The following is a 17,536-nucleotide window of genomic DNA, read 5'->3' as shown; positions in this document are numbered from 1 at the left end:
TTTAAATCTTAAAAGAAAAAAAATGTATTAAATATTTTTGAGTGTTTGGTGGGCATCTTAAAAAACAGCCATATTGGCAGCCTAGGTTAGAAGTCATAAATGTAGCTTTTGAATATAGTCTAGAAAATGTCTGTACCAATGATATTATGTTAAACATTAAAACAATGTTTAATTTAGCCTTTTACTCCAAATACACATGTATCTCATATGATAAATACACTTAAAATCAACAATCAAGAAGACAAATATGGTCAGAAATTAGGAGCTGCCCCAGAAAATGAGATGAGGTGCTGGGGTGATCTTCAGTCATTGTCATAGATACAATCTGTGAAGAATGAATGTATATCTGTTAAATTGATATTGTCTACTTTTATTTGGTGGATGTTATATTACTTCGCATCCACAGTCAAGAGAATTAAAAGATAATTTTTATGCATTCCATTTTAGCCAGTAAAGACACGTTTCTCCTGTTATCCTCTATTTATTAAGGTAAGCATACCTTATTTAAAAATTCTACTGTGTGATTTATACAGTAAGAAAATGTATTACAAGTGCTAAAGAATTCCTGTTCAAAGTTTGCTACATACCATCTCCAATGTCATCATAGACCTCATCACTGTATAAACAAAATTAGAATAATCAGTCTTTGTTCATTAGCACACAATGTCAAAATACTTCACAGAAAACTTATAAAATTAAGGAACTTACTCTGTGTGGATGTTGCTAGCTGAGACATATCCAACTGAAGGTTAAATATTCAATGTTTGAAATGTAATTTTACAATACTTTACACAGGCATTATGTTGCTCTGGTATAGAATTGAACAGAATATAATTGAATTTGGAGTCACAAAGAATGTTACTCACATTTGCCCTCCTTGTTCCTACAGATGAATTTGTCAGGGTCAGATTTGTTGATGACATCCACAGGCTCGCCAGCCAGCACAGCCAGATCTTTCCCTCCACCCTTCTTACTGGTCGCAATTGTGGCTTGAAAAAGCACTTGAATCTCACCATCATACTGGTAAAAATAAATAACAAACAATTTCCTTATAAATGAAATAAGAAAGCACTACAACTAAATTATAGGTCAGATGGAATTCAGCAGACAACAATCTATTTTAATTGGCCCTAATGCCATACAACATGCTGCTGCTTCTTGCCTTGTCTTATACGCACCTTAAACTTCTTTCTAAAGTCCTTCTCTTCTTTTTCAAACTTCTTTTGCTTTTTCAGGTCATCATGTGCTTTGGTCAACTTTGATTTAACTTGGGGAAGGCTGAAAATATAATTATAATCACTATAGACTTATTTAAATATGCTGATATACATCTATCATTTTCATTTAGTTTGTACAGTATATTATTTCCTATAGCATTAGTAACAAAGCACTTATATTAATATCTGTCTACCTGCTAATGGGTGGAGCAGGAGGGAGTGTATCAATATCATCATAGATTTCACCATCTTGAGAAATGTCTGTGATGTAATGGCATTTGAAAAGAATGTAGACAAAGTGGGTTTCATATGTGTAGGGTTAGGTTAGCTCAGCTCAATGTTCATTTGAAGGCATGATATAGGGCTTAAATGATTGTTTTACCTTTATTTCCTTCAGGTGTAAACTGCAGAGGGGGAGGAATGCTGAAAAAAAAAAAAATGTTGCAAGTAAAATAAATAGAAGAATTTTGTGGGAAACAGCCACTCAACAAATGTGGGACAAATATAATTTACAGTCTTAATTTAAAGTTAATCTGAAGCAAAATCAAGGGAGGATTAAATAATTAGTTCATTCTTGGGAAAAGAAGAGGGCAAGAGTGAATCATCTACATCCAATGACTAATAAAATTATGATTGGAAAAGCAATAAAGGGACAGTTCGGCCCAAAAATGAAAATTCTCTCATATTTTACTCACCCTCATATGTACCATTCCAGATGTGTATGCAGAACACAAAGATTTTTAGAAGAATATCTCAAATCTGTAGGTCCATACAATGCAAGTGAATGGTGACCTTGGTGCTCCAAAAAGGAGATATAGTCAGCATAAAAAGTAATCCATATGACTCCAGTAGTTTAATCAATGTCTTCTGAAGTGATCTAGTTGGGGGAGAACAGACCAAAATGTAACTCCTTTTGTGCTGTACATCTTGCCATTGCAGTTTCTAGGGCACGATCAAGATTTCAAGCTCTATTACACTTCCTTGTGCTAGATGGCGCTATTGGAAGTGTAATCAAGCTTGAGATCATGATCGCCAAGGAGACTGCAGATGTCCAGATTTATGGTGAAAAAAGGGTTTTATTATAAAAAAAATATGCCTAAAAATGCTTTTAGAGGTTCAAAGGTCACCTATTGCTTGCATTGTATGGACCTACAGAGCTGATATATTCACATCTGGGATGGGATGAGGGTGAGTAAATGATGATACAATTAAAATGTTTGGGTGAACTAACCCTTTAATAACAGGAGGTTGAAAAATAAATAAATAAATATATATATATATATGTATTTTTTTAAAAGATTTAGTGAAACATTGCCAGTGAAAACATTGCTAGTGAAAACATTGCCAGGAACTTCAAGCTCGCTTTGTTAGAACAAATGGATGCAATTGGTGATTGGTATGGATCAAAAACGTAGAAAAATAACATTGTCTGATTTCATCTTACTAATATAAAAATTACTCATTATTGTGGACTTGGCTTTTTCTCCAGTCAACCGAACTTTTGAGAATCTCCAAGAAGTAGCGCTGTTTTGAGATAGACTTGGGATCTGCAGTGCTAGGGTTTCAGAGGAACGCAGTATGGGTAAGATAGTTCCATAATAAAAGTGGCCGAACTGCAAACCCAGGAATACAGGCACACATACAGTATACAGACACAGTATGAAAACCTTACTTAATGTTTGTTTGTTTTTTAAGGACTTTGGTTTTGTTCGTACCTGATTGGATTGGAATCAGGAATATCGTCATACACATCGTCTGGTGGTGGAGGTAAAACAACTATGAACAGCAGAGGGCAGAATTATTTAAGGATAAGCTCCCAAACATGTACACAGTCTCTGACAGGTGTGTTTATGGGCCTCTATGTTTTTGGTTATTAATTATTTAGAAAGGATTAGTTGTATAAAACTTACCCCGCTGACCATTCGTATTCCTGAAATATGAATGATATATATAAATTGTCATATAAATGAGAACAGTAGAGTTTTCATCAACTTTCTAGACTACACTAGACAAAAAACGTTCTCAGTGTCTGTGCAAGATGGTATTTTACTGTGCTATTTATTTGTGAATATCTGCAGAACTTAGCATTTAAATCATCTATTTAAACACAATAACATGAGAATATTACACTATTTTTATTAGCTTAGGCCCATGCAAAGAACAGCCACATGCTTTCCTTATGTTTGTAAGTGTGAAGTTCTTACCCATGATCATCCTGAGAACCCACGTCATCATATAACTCTTCACCTCCCAGATTAGGAGGAAGAGACAGGCTTTGATTCTTCAACATGCTAAAGTCTATCTCGACCATTTCCGTTTTAACCAAGCCAACTGCAATATAAAGAAATCTCTCTAATTCAAGGTAATCTCTAATTCTATGAACATGCTCAGGGCAACAAAAACGTATTAAAGAAACAAAATACAGGGGTTGGAAAGGTCATGAAAAATGTCTCTGGTTACACACGAAACCACGGTTCCCTGAGATGAAGGGAACGAGACACTGCTGTAAATGCTTTTAGGGAATTCCTTCTCCAACAACCTAGTTGAAGCCCTTGTATAATAATGGCAATTTTATGATTGGCAATGGTGTTTGATCCCGGCCCTTTAGGCACACAGTTGGCCTATATAAGCACGTGCGCGAACACCATTTCTTCAGAATTTTCCAACTGAAGGACAAGAACACATTGCTCGTACCTAGAAACTCTGGAGTAGTTGTGTGGCCAAGTTTCGCAACATCTCAGGGAATCAAGGTGTAATGTGTAACCAAAGACGTTCCCTACCGTTTCAGTTCACTTGACATTGCGATAAACGCTTTTGGAGTCCCATCACTCCACACTACATGATGTCATACCCCACCACACAGAGATACAGCAGGGTATAAACACTTGTAAAAGAATATGTAGGCCTGTATGAAGTCACGGACTCATCAGGCGGTGACTTATTACAATCTTATTTCAAGTGTATAAAATAATGGATAACTCCACATGGTGACAACTAGACGGGAAGTTAATCTTATGCTGGGAATATATATGAGTCATATAATACACATGGTATGAATGTAACCCTTTCATAACCAGGGGTAGGGAGGGAGGTTTATTCTTATTGGAAGTGCTTGTGACTTTTAGTGGGAGTAAATTGGATAGCAGCCTATACTGGCAGCTGTATACCCGCCCATTATAAGGAGCTCTGGCTCACCTGTTAGTGTTGAAGAAGAAAGATCTCTAGACATAGAGGACTTGTGATGCGATGGACGCCACGCCTAGGTTAAGAATCAGAACGTGGTGATTCGCTACCTCGGAATGCAAAGCCTTCAAGGCTAAGAGACAGCTAGTATTTCCAGACGACTGAAGTGCTAGGTGCCAAAGGATGGGCCCCTGGCACACAATGCGCCTCAGCCTAAACACAACCGTGATTACGACCGTCGCAAGAAGATCTGACCCAGAATGATGCTGTTAAAATGTTGGAGCTGTCCAAGGTGCTAGAGCAGTCAGAGAGAGGTGAGTTATGCCCATGTGTATGCACCCCTGACGCCAGGCTTGCCGCCAGCATTGAAGAGGTATATAAAAGACCTAACAGAGCAATGGCAGATGCTTTTTGCCCAGTTTGACATTGCCATTTATACAGCCTGAGCCTCAGAGCATTAAATTCCCATGCTTGAACAACAGAGCCTCTGATCAGGTTAGCAATAGCCCATCGTAGAGGTAGTTCAAAATGCGCATGCCGCTTCGAGAGCGAGAGTGTGTAGAGCCAAACAAAGGGCTCTGAATTAATAAGTTGTTCATTCAAATGTCAATCTCAAAACAGCCTGAGATGAGGTGCAACTCGTACATGAAAGTATGTGTGTGTGTCCTTTAGATGTATTGACACAAATTAGCCCGTGCGGCAGGATCTGTTTCTGAGATACTGTTCTGAATGGGCACTTTGCAAGCGCATGATTCAAGTGTCTCTGATCTAAAATGGGCCGAAGCCTGCCGTCTCACACCAGAATGGAAGACATTGGCTGTAGAACCTTTGTGTTTGCTGCAGTTAGGAACATCTCTATCTCTATCGTGTTCTCTCGAAGGAGATTGTGAGTTCCTGCGTGCAACATATGTGCATCCTGAACCGGGATGCACATATGTACGGTAACTCAGATAACTGCTCTGTACAATTGTGGTGAGAAGAGTCTCGTAATGCTATTCTGAGATGCGGGTTGGCACTGTTTTGGCAGCACGAGGGGGACCTACACAATATTAGGCAGGTGTTTTTAATGTTGTGGCTGATCGGTGTATAGAAGTATGCCATTGCCAAGGTGTTTATTCTGACAACTCTCACAGCAGGCACTGTATTAAGCAACACGTGCCCCTTTCAAATGAACAATTTTTTGGATTATATTATGTCAAATTCAAGCAAGCAATCTTAATTCCACTTCCTCTGCAATAAAAGGAAACAAACATTACGTGATCTGGAATGACTGATGCAGGCTCAGCACACGACGGGTTTCCAACTCCTCCCCTGACTGCAAATCTCACTGATTGGTAAAATCAACATGCAGTTCAAGGCGGACACACCTATAGTGATGTTTGATTTGTCACTGAATTGCTCTTTTGATTCAGTTCTTTTTATTTTATTAATAGATCAAAACTATTCAGGTTGGTTCAAATGATTCATCAGCAAATCGGTCTGAATCAAAGTACTTTTTTAATTTATTTACAACTTAATCTTAAATTACTGGAAAGGCCATGGAAAAAATCATATATATTCATTGGTCATAAAGGCAAGGAACCCTGAAATTTGTTTGGATGCAGGTGTTCCTTAACATTAAAAAAAATCAAATAAGTAAGTAGCTGTAAACTTATGTGCCAATAAATTGTTTGTTTTTTTTCTCAGTCAAATTTGGTCAAAGTGGTATGTCTAGTGATCAGTGACCAGTCTGCACCAAAAAAGTAAGAGACTGTTCTTTGAAACTGAAAAAAAAAAAAAACTCCAGGAGCAGCAGAATCTGAAAACACTTACTAGATCCATCTTGAGTCCTGCCCAGCCATTTACCCTCTGGGTTGTCTGTGATTCTAATGATATCAATAGACTCTCCCTTCTTTATGGAGAGGTCATATTTCCCCCCCTTGCAGTCAGCTTTAGCTTTTACCTGATGAATGACTTGCAGGGGTGGTGATAGCTATGGAAAGGACAAATGGCAAAAATTGTATAATAAACCATGATCTAGAAAAAGAACCCCTTAAATGAATTGTAATTGCACAATGGCACATACAGTGGATGACTAGCTTACTTTAAACTTCTTAATGGCTTCTTTTTCTTTCTTCTCACGCTCTTTCTGATTTTTAATTCCTTGTTCTTTATCTTGCTTTTTCTGAGGTTGACTTGACTCTGCAGCGGACCTGTGGCAAAACTGTCTGTAAGCCATTCATCAGCCAGCAGCATGAACCCCCACCCCCCCAAACACACACTACAAGCAAACACATGTGAAATGACTCATTTGATTATTGCGGAAACAAGTTGTTTAAACAAATCTCACTGTTAAACACTGTTCCAGATGGCTGAGGTAAACTCTGTATATCATGTGTTAGCAATTTTAAAGTATAATATTCTTACCTACTATCATCGAGATCCTCATATATCTCACCATCACTTTCATTTCCCTGTGTAAATAAAAGGTAAAAGATAAAATAGGTTAAAAAAAAAAGAGTGTACTGTCCAAGAAGAATACCTGGATGCATTCATTATGTTTCTTACCTCATTTTTCTGGCCTGTAATGATTGAAGAATTTAGATATTTAGAATTAGTTATGAGTTGTCTTAATCCATTTGAAGCATTAATAATTGTAAGTTGTTGGCTAAAATATTATATCCACGCAGTAACATAAATTCAGGCCTACCCCCAAATGACCCTCTCAAGGACTCCACATCGTCGTAATTCTCATCTTGAATTCTGTAGACAAACAACAAGGTTGGAAAATTATCTACTTTATTAAAATGTCAAAGAAAGTGTCATTACCTGAATCACTCAGTTGCAAATAAACAAGAAGCATGGCTTTTCTGTGGTACTCACAAAGGTCCTAAAAGTCGTGGGGGCAGGCTGGGAGGGAAAGGCTGATTGGGCAGTGGTGGGGCTGCCTGGCTGCTGGGGTGAGAAGCTGGTGGGGGAGGGGGAGCTACATTCTTTGGCCCAGTACCTGCAAGAAAAATTTTCAGTCAGCAAACTGCCAAGTTACAAATTTTGAATGGCAGCTTTTCAAAATCAAAATCAAAATGACAGTGAACATTAAACCACCAAGACAGTCATCCAGGTTTCACTGGTTGTAAAATGTTGACAATCTCAGTGATTATTACGTGTGCTATAAAATCTCACATGTTTGACCTTACAGTTTCTTTGCACATAATAATGAGTCTAAGGTCAATAAACTGAGGCTAATGATATCCGAACTTCCTTTTCATTGTCCAGTAGCCATGTTTTTAAATTGTATTCTATAGAAAAACCTGTAGAAAATGAAAGCCCTCTCTAAACTTTTGTTCCCATTTTGAACGAGCTTCCCTGTTTTTTTAGCTCTTAAGTGAAAAGAGAAACATAAATGAGGAAGTAAGTTACGCGCATGCAGAAAATCTTGAATTTTCAATATGTTGTTATTACTTTTTAAAACCAGAATCAACTGAATGTTTGTATCATAGGAGAGATGGCATTGTTACCGCCATGTTCTACCAGTTGAGCTACCAGTTGCATGCTTGCTAACGGTCTCAGAGGAATGCAGAACAGTCACAAGTAAAACCACTGAAACCATTGTGGCCCAAATTCTACTCTACAGTGGTTGCTTAAGAGCAGTGGCTGCTTGATGTACAAAGACTTTGTGATTTTGCTATGGCTGCTGAAGTGCTCAGTTTTTTGTTTTGTTTTGTATTTTGATTTTGTTTTGTTTCCTGAGATAGTGGCTAAGCTATGGCAAAGCTGGTGCCATACAGAAAGCACTTTATCATAATGTAGCCATTTTGAAAAAGTATACAAACACAAAGGTGCCATATAGGCAGTACTCACCCTCAGTTGCAGCCTCCATGCTCTTGTTGAATTTCTCAAGGTTGACTTTGGGTGGTCTGTTTGGTTTTGATGGGGCACTACCCAGGGCATAACTGTTGGGCAAAGGTTTCTTCTTTGGGGCTGAAGGGTCATCATTCACTGTCTGTGCAGGGGGTTCAGAAGGTTTCTTTGGAAATCTAGGTTTTTGAGGGGCTATTGGCTTTGGTACTGACTCATTTGCACTTTGTACTTTAGCACCCTCTTTCACTCCTTCAGGTTTGTTGATGCTATTTTTTAAATGGAAACTTGGGGGTTTCGCATTAGATACTAAAGAAGGTCTTGCACAAGGCTCTGCATTGCTGCTTTCCTCTGGCTGCTGCTGTAGCATAGCAGTGAAGATCTTTGGTTTAGGGGCAGATGGTATTTTTGGAGGGGTGGGATTAAGACGGACACTGTTGTCTTCAGATTTCATGGCTTCTTTGGCCCAGGGAGGCTTTCCTGTAGGTGACAGTGGCTTTGGACTTGTGCCCTTTGAATCATTTGCCATGCTGTTTAAAGGAGGCTTCTGTAGTGGTACCTTTGGAAAGGAGACCTTTGACTCACAGTCCTGGGAACAGTCTAGTGGTTTAGGTTTGACAGGAACTTTAAAGTTGACTTTATTATTCTCTTGTGCATTTTCAAACCTACTCGCAAGAGCTTTAGGCTTTGGTGGGTCATGCACATCTGGAGCACTTTTTGCTGTGTTAACTGTGCTTTTTAAAAAGTTAGGTTTTGATGCTGTTGTGGTAGTAGTAGCTCCACCAGAGAGGCTAGTTTCTAGAGCAGGCTTCTTAGTGGGCACTGATGGGTCTGAAGATAAGGTGGGCTTAATGGCTGGCTTTGGACGAACCCGTGGACTTGCTTCCATAGATGAACCTCCAGTTTGGAAACGAGACATAATCGCTTTTACGTCTGATTTGTTGTCCTGCAAGGAAAGATCGAAAGCCAAATTTGAGGAATAGACACAAATTAACAAGAACTGTAATGGACTTCCACATGACTCACATCAGCACTTTCAAATACATAGAGCTCTGTGGAGAGATGAGTCAGCTTCAGCGCTACCCCCGGAACCACTTCTGTCAAGCGTTGTAATGTGGAGCTCAAAGTTGACTTTTTGAAGTGTCAGTAAATGATTACTGGACAATTCAGATGGCGTAACAATACATGAGCAGTGTCAATGCAAAAATCAAAACAAGACGTTCTCTTCAGTTATTTTTATGTGGAGATCAAAGTGTCTTTGATGCTGTTGTTGAGTGGTGCTTTTATTCAGATACAGGTCAGGATCTTCAGTTAATGTTCACATCAAGCATCAGAATGGGGAAAAAATGGGATATCCATAATTGCAACAGTGACATGATTGTTGGTGCCAGACGGGCTGGTTTGAGCCCATTTAAACTGTTTCTGAGTTTAAAAAATGTCCAGTGGATACCAGTTCTGCAGATGGAAATACCTTGTTGATGAGAGAGATCAACAGAGAATGGACAGAATGTTTCGAGCTGACAGAACATTTATGGTAACTCTGAACAATTGTTGTTAGCAGAATAGAATCTCAGTATGCTCAACACATCAAACCTTGAGGCAGATGGGCTACAACCGCAGAAGACCACTTCGGTTACTTTATTAGGGCCATAGTGTTGCTCAGTGAGTGTATGCACAATACTGATTTAAAAATATTGCTTGATGTAACTTTCCCTCAGTTATGAAAGTTTTCAAGAATAGCACCACCATTAGTGAGCATCTGATGTCTGCTTTTGACATACTATAGATGCACACACATCTCTATGAGAATCCAAAATTCTAATCGGGTGTACTGTGCTTCCCCCACTGAGTCTTACACGTTATGTGGTTTGACCAAAACAGGTCTGTGCCACGCTTTTATTGGGCCACTCAAGAATGTGGAACAGCTGCACAGTTCAGTTGGTTATCAGTTTAGTCAAACTCATTTAGTATTTAACTTTCCGTAGATCTACTGCTCATAACTAAAACAGATTATGAAAAAGAATAAGTGAAAGGGATAATTTGGCATGCAGATTACTTAAATGAAAGACTTAAATACAAATGTGTTTTTTATCTTTCATTGGCATACTTGCCCAGGGTTGTCAACCCCTAATAGTATAAGGAAAAGTAAATTAATTCTTTATAAACTCAAATGTAACAGCATAAACTGTCCACATTTTTCTTCAAAATGCAAACAAATGTAAAATAAATAATCAAAGCTACACAGAATATTGGAACTCAAAGCTTTAACTTTCAAAATCTAAATGAAGTGTGTATAATATATATAAATTGTTATGGTAAAGCATTAGTGAGGTACTGCCTGTAACAATATTTCATACAACAAAAAGCTCTTAGTTGTTCTTATACAGTTTATCTGTGTATAAAAAATTCATACTCTGTAGATTGAATCTCAGCAGGCAGCAGTTGGTACATTTAAACAGAGACACTGCATAACTCATTCAAATACCAGATATTTATTTATTTATTTTTTTACATCTAACATAAATCACACACTACATGATAAAAACCACTATAACAGCTTTACCTCTGACTCTGGATCTTCACTACATTTTAGCACGGCTGATTTTTCCATGAGAGCCATTGCTTTCAACTGCACTGAACCTGAGACCTGTCTGTGATCATACAGGAACTGAGAGAGTTTATCATTCCAAACTAGCAGGAAGTGACTTCACTCACTACTTAACAGATACAGACGAATACACTGAACATTTTTTAATCCAACTATGTATTTATAATATGTGATAGATGCATAAAAATCACAACCAAATGCACTTACAAGCACTATAATCTATTTAGGTAAATATTACCTTAACATAGCTGTCGTTGTTAAAGCTATTTTGCGAGTTGGCCCTCATTCAAATTTCACCTAATTTGGATGCAAATGCCTTTATGTAATAAAGCTATCTCTGTGTCCATAATGTTGCACCCAAATGTTTTATCAGACTTTTTCTCAATTCTCCCTTTTTTTCTTACAGAGGAACAATACTCAAGCCCTGTGTTAGCATGTCTAGGGATACAAAGGTACCTGAGAGGCTCTGGGAGATATGTGTGACACACCCTTGCAAACATGTTTAAATGAGGACAGACCTCTCACCAGGAAGAGCTGATAAGGACAGGCATTTAAATGTGACTGGTTTGACCCAGAGGTACACACTGTGCTATTGACTTACTGAGCAACTCTCAGCAGGAAAAAGAGAAACTGTTAGACACAGGAACTGACATTGGTCAACCAATTACAATATCAGTACGCTATTGACAAATAACAGCAATGTAGACATTTCCCATAAGTGGAAGTCTCTTTAAATGGTGTACACTGGTCCTTTAGTATTTGGACTCTTAAACCACACTTAAAGTTATGTATATCATTACATTAGAAATCAAAATATAAAAAATATGGCAAGCATACTTTTCAAGCAAATTAATTCACAAAATTACGTTTATTTCACAAATTAAGGTTTTTAAGTTATAAAACAACACATACTGTTACAGACAAAAAGTATTTGGAGTGGAGCTCCAAAGGTGTAGTCACAATAGACTTTGTGTTCCATTCACTTCACGCGGGACAGCGGTAATGCATGGAAAAACAAGCATTTGCATAAACGTTTTGTTTGCAGCGTACCAAAGTTCAAGTTTGGTGAACTCTGACCTGCAAATTCACATTGTTTATTTGCAGATACCACTTGGATTGCTATTTTATTATCTAACGCAATGAAATTCATACACTTTAAGTGTTGCTTAACCTCACGAGACCCGAGTTTGACCTTTGTGTGCATTTTCCATTCCCCTTTTTGATTTGTAACTTGTAGCCGCAAGAAACATGCAAAATATGTATTATTTATTAGAAATAAATTAAACACACACACATTTATATACATATTAGACCAAATAGTCTTTCTAAAAAATGAATGTCCACATATGTTGACAGAGGGGCTAATTTGTGAATGTTTGAATAATACCAAGCTAAAGAGAGCCAGATATTTTTTAATCAAACTGTTTATTATGTTTCCAGGAGTGTTCCAGGAGAAATTAGCATAAATAATTCTGAATCAAGTAATGGTCAGCATCATCCAATCACTGCCAACCATGTTAAAATTAAATTTTGCAGTACAAATTCTGAATCTATGCACAGATTATCATTGTCACATGTCTGCCAAACATGTTGAGTGGTCTAAACATCATCTGCAGCCTGAAACCTATCTTTTGACCGGATGTTTGAAGTGAATGCACCTGGCTGTGTGACACAGAAGAGGTGGGGTGCCTTTATACTGTATGCAACCAGCTATGTCCTCAAAAATACTGCTGTGGGGGGGGGGGTGCCGGGAATAATTGTGCTCGGATATGGAATGCAACACAGGTGCCCAGAGTGAAAACATTTTCCAGCTTTTGAATGGATCCACTGATTCTCATTGTGATAATGCACAGTGAATATAGGACATTGGAAGAAAATTGCCCAAAGTCTACATATGTGGTCATTGTGTTTAAGAGCCTACCGTTTTGTGATAAACGATTGATGTTTTTTAAATGTTATATCCATTGACTCTAGAGAATCTACTCTGTTGACTGAAACAGGTTTTAATGTACATTAATGAGGTTTCTCACCAGATGTAGTTTTGTTGCCATTTCTCCCAAAGACAAGCTCAGCTGAGATCAGTGCCATGTCGTTTTGTCACAAATTTAACCCTTTAATGACAGCCTAGAGTCTCCTGAACTGAGATCAATGCATTTAAATTAAATTACACTTAGCAATAGCCTATAGCAAAGCCAAAAAGTAATGCCCATGCATGTGGACACGGGGTCTCAGAAGGTTAAAGGGATAGTTAAATGGAAAATAGAAATTCTGTCATATTCACTCATGTCATTCTGTAACTGTTTGATTTTCTTTCTTTCGTGTCACACAAATGTAGATGTTAGGCTAAATGTTAGCCTCAGTCACCATTCACTTTATTGTAGGGAAAAGCCACAATGAAAGTGAATGTTGATGAGGCTTCATGTTTCACAGAAGCAAGGAATTAGCTGAATTGCTGATTATTTACACATGCTGTCTGTGCTGGTTTAATACCTAGTTCACAAAAATAATTATGCAGATCAGGCAACGGCGCAAACACGCCCACAAAATCGCAGCTGAAGGCAATTTGCAAGTGCAGTTCTGATCTTTTGGGCTGATTCTGAGTACTTCATAGTGGAGGATACAGCAGACCACTGATATCTGACACAATTTGGCAGGACTGAACAGCGTCGCTGACTACTGTGATCCATTCAGACACCAGAAACATCTGTTTAACATGCTGAAAGTGCGCTTGACCACATTGTGCTTCTGGATAGTATGCCAGGTTATAACGCTCTTCTCTTTTATTTTATCATTATTGGAATAATTACTGCTGATATGATAGAAATAAAATTTACAAAAACATCTCTTTTAAATAAAATAAATGAATGGCATAATCGAAATCGCACCAGTCAATTTTTGTGAATGAAGCACAGTCTCTAATAAGCCTAATTAATGTAGAAAGAAGGCGTATTTGCGTGGAAAGGAATGACAGTTGCTGAAATACCATATGCAAAAGTGCTGCAACTATTTAGAGAATTCGGCCCAGAAGGTCATGAAGATATGGAAAATGTGAGGGTGAGTGTAATGTATGATGGCAGAATTGTCATTTTTTTGGGTGAACATTCCCTTTAAGTGTCCAAAGAATTTTTGGTGCCACAGTACAGTGTATTTATGTAACATTTAGTGCATCAATCCCATCTTCTCTAATCTGTGTTCCGTGTTCAGAGCATGGTCTACGGATCCTGACTCTTCAGTCTGGTTCGGTCTTGTTTCTGAGTTGGGATCCAGACACTCATGCTTCATATCTTGTCTTTGTGAGTACGTGGCTTCTTGTTCAATTTTGGGTCTATTTTCATGTGCTTTTGTCTAGTCTCGTTTTTTTTGTTTGAGCACATGGCCAATGACGGCTTCATTGCCATGTGGTCTTCCTGTCCGGTCTGTTGTGTTTTTTGTGAGCACATGGTTCTTTTTAAGTTGTTTGCCATGTGCTCTCCTGTCTCACTTCCTGACCCTGCCCCTTATTACCTCATTAGTAGTTAATTTACTTCAACTGCTTTCCTTATTACGCTTCTTATTTTATTTCCTATTTAACCCCATTGTGTTTTTTGTCTTGTGCCAGTTTGTTGTGGTTTATCACCCTCTGAGGGACTCCAGTGTCTGTTTCAGCCCGAAGCATCGAACCCAGTCTGTTCTGCAGTGTTCTGCCCTGGACCTTTTGATTTTTTTTCCACTTTGGGGTAGTATTTGTTTGTTTGTAAAAAACTTTTGGAGTATTCAAATCTCACTTTCTAGAGGGCGAGTCCTCTCCCTCTCTTCTACCGATCCGGTCAGGATATGTGTCATGTTTTGCTCTCCCAATGCAAAATGTATTATTTATTATTTCTTTTTCTCTGCATTCAAAATAAGTTGGTATGAAAAACGGAATCAAAATGTTTATTTTTTATTTTACAGTATGTTGTTCCCACTTTCACATAACAACAGCTACAGTATGTACAAGTTCCAGACATGCAAAGTAGACTCCATATTTCCATTCTTTAGAGGGATGATTGGCGCAATCTATGTTTTGAATATGGGACCTGGAGTTTTTAACATAGAAACATCTGATTGTATGTATTTCTGAAACAGTTGTGAAGTTCTTATGACCATGAAACGTTTAATTGGGAGATCTCACAGTGTGACCTGTGATGCAGTCAGAAACAGGTTTTCTAGTTTCACTTTGGTAATTTGGGATTATATAGTATAAACGGAAAGGATTGCTATGACCAAATAGGAGAAATTCAAGTGTGTGATGCTGTTCAGAAGAAGAGGAACTAAGTTATGTTTGTGAAGCAAAAACTGGCCTAAAATTTGAAAACGTTGAAATGTCAAAACACAAGAATTTTTTTAAATGACTAAATTAACAGAAAGCTGCTGTGAACCTAATGAACAAAAGCAAAATTATAATTTCATTGAGGTTTGTTAAGTATATTTTCCTTTAATGTTTGCACAAACAAAGCCTGTCTATGATAACTGAAATTTTTCTGGTTATACATGATCAATAGAAATAGTTTAGGTAATAAGTTGCTAAGAGATAATAAGTAAACAAACCGTGTCAGAGAAAGGTAATTAACCAAGAAAATATTCTTCAGTATCGCACAAAGAAAATCCTGCATCACAGTACCACATTTTTAAAAGCTATGAATCAATTTTACTGTACGTGGGTCAAGACTGACCATTTCCACTGATCCTTAACTTGCTTAAGGTTGTACACTGGACATTACTAAGTGAAAATATAGAGATGAAAACAGAAAGATAGCACTCACCATGGTGAATGAGCCAAAAATGTTTTCTGCCAGATCCTGTGAGGACCGATAGCTCACAACTCCCCAAGTTTATGTGTTTCTTTTTGCATCAGTTTATTTGTGACTGTAAAAGCCTGCCCACCCCTGGCTACTTCCCCTATCTGCTGACATACTGTTGCACTGTCATCACAGGAAGCCCTATCTCTGTCCTCATCAAATCTATTTGCCTATCCCATATTGCACAACTGTTCTTTTCATATTCACATATGCTTCCCTGCTCTGCATGACTGTATACTATAAAAAATATAAAATCTCCTTAGTGCACTTACCTTAGTTCTCCAAACATGTCATGGTATCTAGACAGTAATACTGTGTGGTCACCATAAAGTGTGCCATTATTTAAGATATATATTTCATTGGATGTTGTATGTTCTAATCTATTGGAACGAGCTGTATATGGACTATTGGTTTGGTTACATAATGACAACTATTGTATTTTTTAATCCTTTAAACAAAAATAACATAATGATTCATTAAGTTTTCCATTGATTCTTTGAGAATACACGGACATAAACGTTCATATTCCAAATTATTTTACATTTATTAATTTAGCTAACACTTTTATCCAATTTAATATGAGGAATGCAGCAAAACTTATAAATCCTATGAAGAAAGAAGGCAGTTAGTGCATTAGTAGGATTAGGCCAGGTGCTTGTGGATGAGATGCGTCTTTAGATGTTTTTTTTAACCCTTTAAGGTCTGAAGGTGTTTTTGAAGATTTCCTGTTTCAGTGGCATACCCAAAATGAAAGGCTTATAACGCTACAAAACAACAACAAAGAGGGTCAATTGTTTTGGTACAATTTTACATTTCAAAATGTTTAATGATATAGATTATGATAAATTATGAGACTTTCAACCTAAGAAACAAAATAACTTGAGCCAAAAATTATAATTTTTTTCTTATTTTTCTGATTTGAGATTATATATTTCAGGGTGTAAATAAGGTAGCTCAGAAAAAATGCTTTTGTTTTATTCCCAATCATGTCATCTGTAACTTTTAAGTAAAGTAAAATGTTTTGTTGATACTACAAAGCATAAAAAGTTATAGCATTACAATATATAATCTATCATAGTGTCCAAAACATCTCCAACTGTACAAAAGACTCTCCCAAACAATAAAACAAAATAATTGTATAAAAGAACTACTTACACATGCAAATACAACCATTTCTAAAGGTATGCTCTCTCTCCAAAGCATGCAGACATGAGTAACGAGCTCTCCTTTAGTTCCATTCTGTGTCATTTGAGCCATCATTGAGTCTGTGTCATGTAATTGGTGCCATCTCCTGGCAATCCTATGTAATTAGAATGAACGATCCTCTCTGCCCATATTTGGTGGCAGCGATCTGAATCCTAAAACAATTGGTTTAGCGTTTCATGATACCGGACAACACACTAAATAATTTCTGATGAAGTCATCTGATCCAGGAAAGCTTATATGTTTTTAGCCGTGTACAGAATGTAATATTTTATGTTCTGTTTAGTTATATCCAAAAATGCGGCTTACATTTAACATGTATGTCAAATACTTCTTAGCTATTACTTGCTATATTTTTGTCTGTGAGTAAAAAAAATAGACTAATTGTATTTTACTATTTGAGAGCTTTCCAAGGACATATGACACATGGCTATTTTATCAGTTTGATATTTTACCGATCACAATAATATGTACAATGCAAAATTATTACTAAATTATCAAAATAGAGCACTTCTGATTTGTCTGCAAATTTCAAAGCATTTGTTCAGTTCAGTTTGATTCAAATGCCTAAATGCAGTGTAAAGTACAGATTCTAAGCTTTAAAGCGATAAATGTTTTGTGTTGGTCAACATTTATGCATTTGGCAGACGCTTTTATCCAAAGCGACTTAC

The 17,536-nt window shown here is 37.3% G+C and overlaps 1 protein-coding gene across 5 annotated transcripts; it reads right to left on the bottom strand.

The window, feature by feature from the left end:
- Positions 1-34: 34 nt before the first annotated feature.
- On the bottom strand, positions 35-15,762 carry LOC127628152 (FYN-binding protein 1-like). Of its 5 annotated transcripts, none has more exons than XM_052104869.1 (19): positions 15,627-15,762; positions 8,241-9,183; positions 7,263-7,386; positions 7,090-7,142; positions 6,948-6,961; positions 6,807-6,853; positions 6,484-6,592; positions 6,213-6,372; positions 3,422-3,548; positions 3,128-3,147; positions 2,933-2,993; positions 2,677-2,772; positions 1,600-1,640; positions 1,412-1,478; positions 1,179-1,278; positions 867-1,020; positions 709-742; positions 588-616; positions 35-325 (listed from the first exon to the last, which is right to left on the bottom strand). In XM_052104869.1, the coding sequence occupies exons 1-19, from the start codon at positions 15,627-15,629 to the stop codon at positions 303-305; spliced, it is 2,205 nt and encodes a 734-aa protein (XP_051960829.1). In that variant the 5' UTR covers positions 15,630-15,762; the 3' UTR covers positions 35-302. The 5 variants fall into 5 exon arrangements, 3 of the variants coding, with proteins under 3 accessions (XP_051960829.1, XP_051960828.1, XP_051960830.1); XM_052104868.1 differs by lacking the exon at positions 15,627-15,762 and adding an exon at positions 10,801-10,876; XM_052104870.1 differs by lacking the exons at positions 2,677-2,772; positions 15,627-15,762 and adding an exon at positions 10,801-10,876.
- Between the last annotated feature and the right edge of the window lie 1,774 nt (positions 15,763-17,536).

Source organism: Xyrauchen texanus, chromosome 34 (assembly GCF_025860055.1).
Source record: "Xyrauchen texanus isolate HMW12.3.18 chromosome 34, RBS_HiC_50CHRs, whole genome shotgun sequence".
In the NCBI taxonomy this organism is placed as follows: domain Eukaryota; kingdom Metazoa; phylum Chordata; class Actinopteri; order Cypriniformes; family Catostomidae; genus Xyrauchen; species Xyrauchen texanus.
This window is presented reverse-complemented; position numbering and strand designations above follow the sequence as displayed.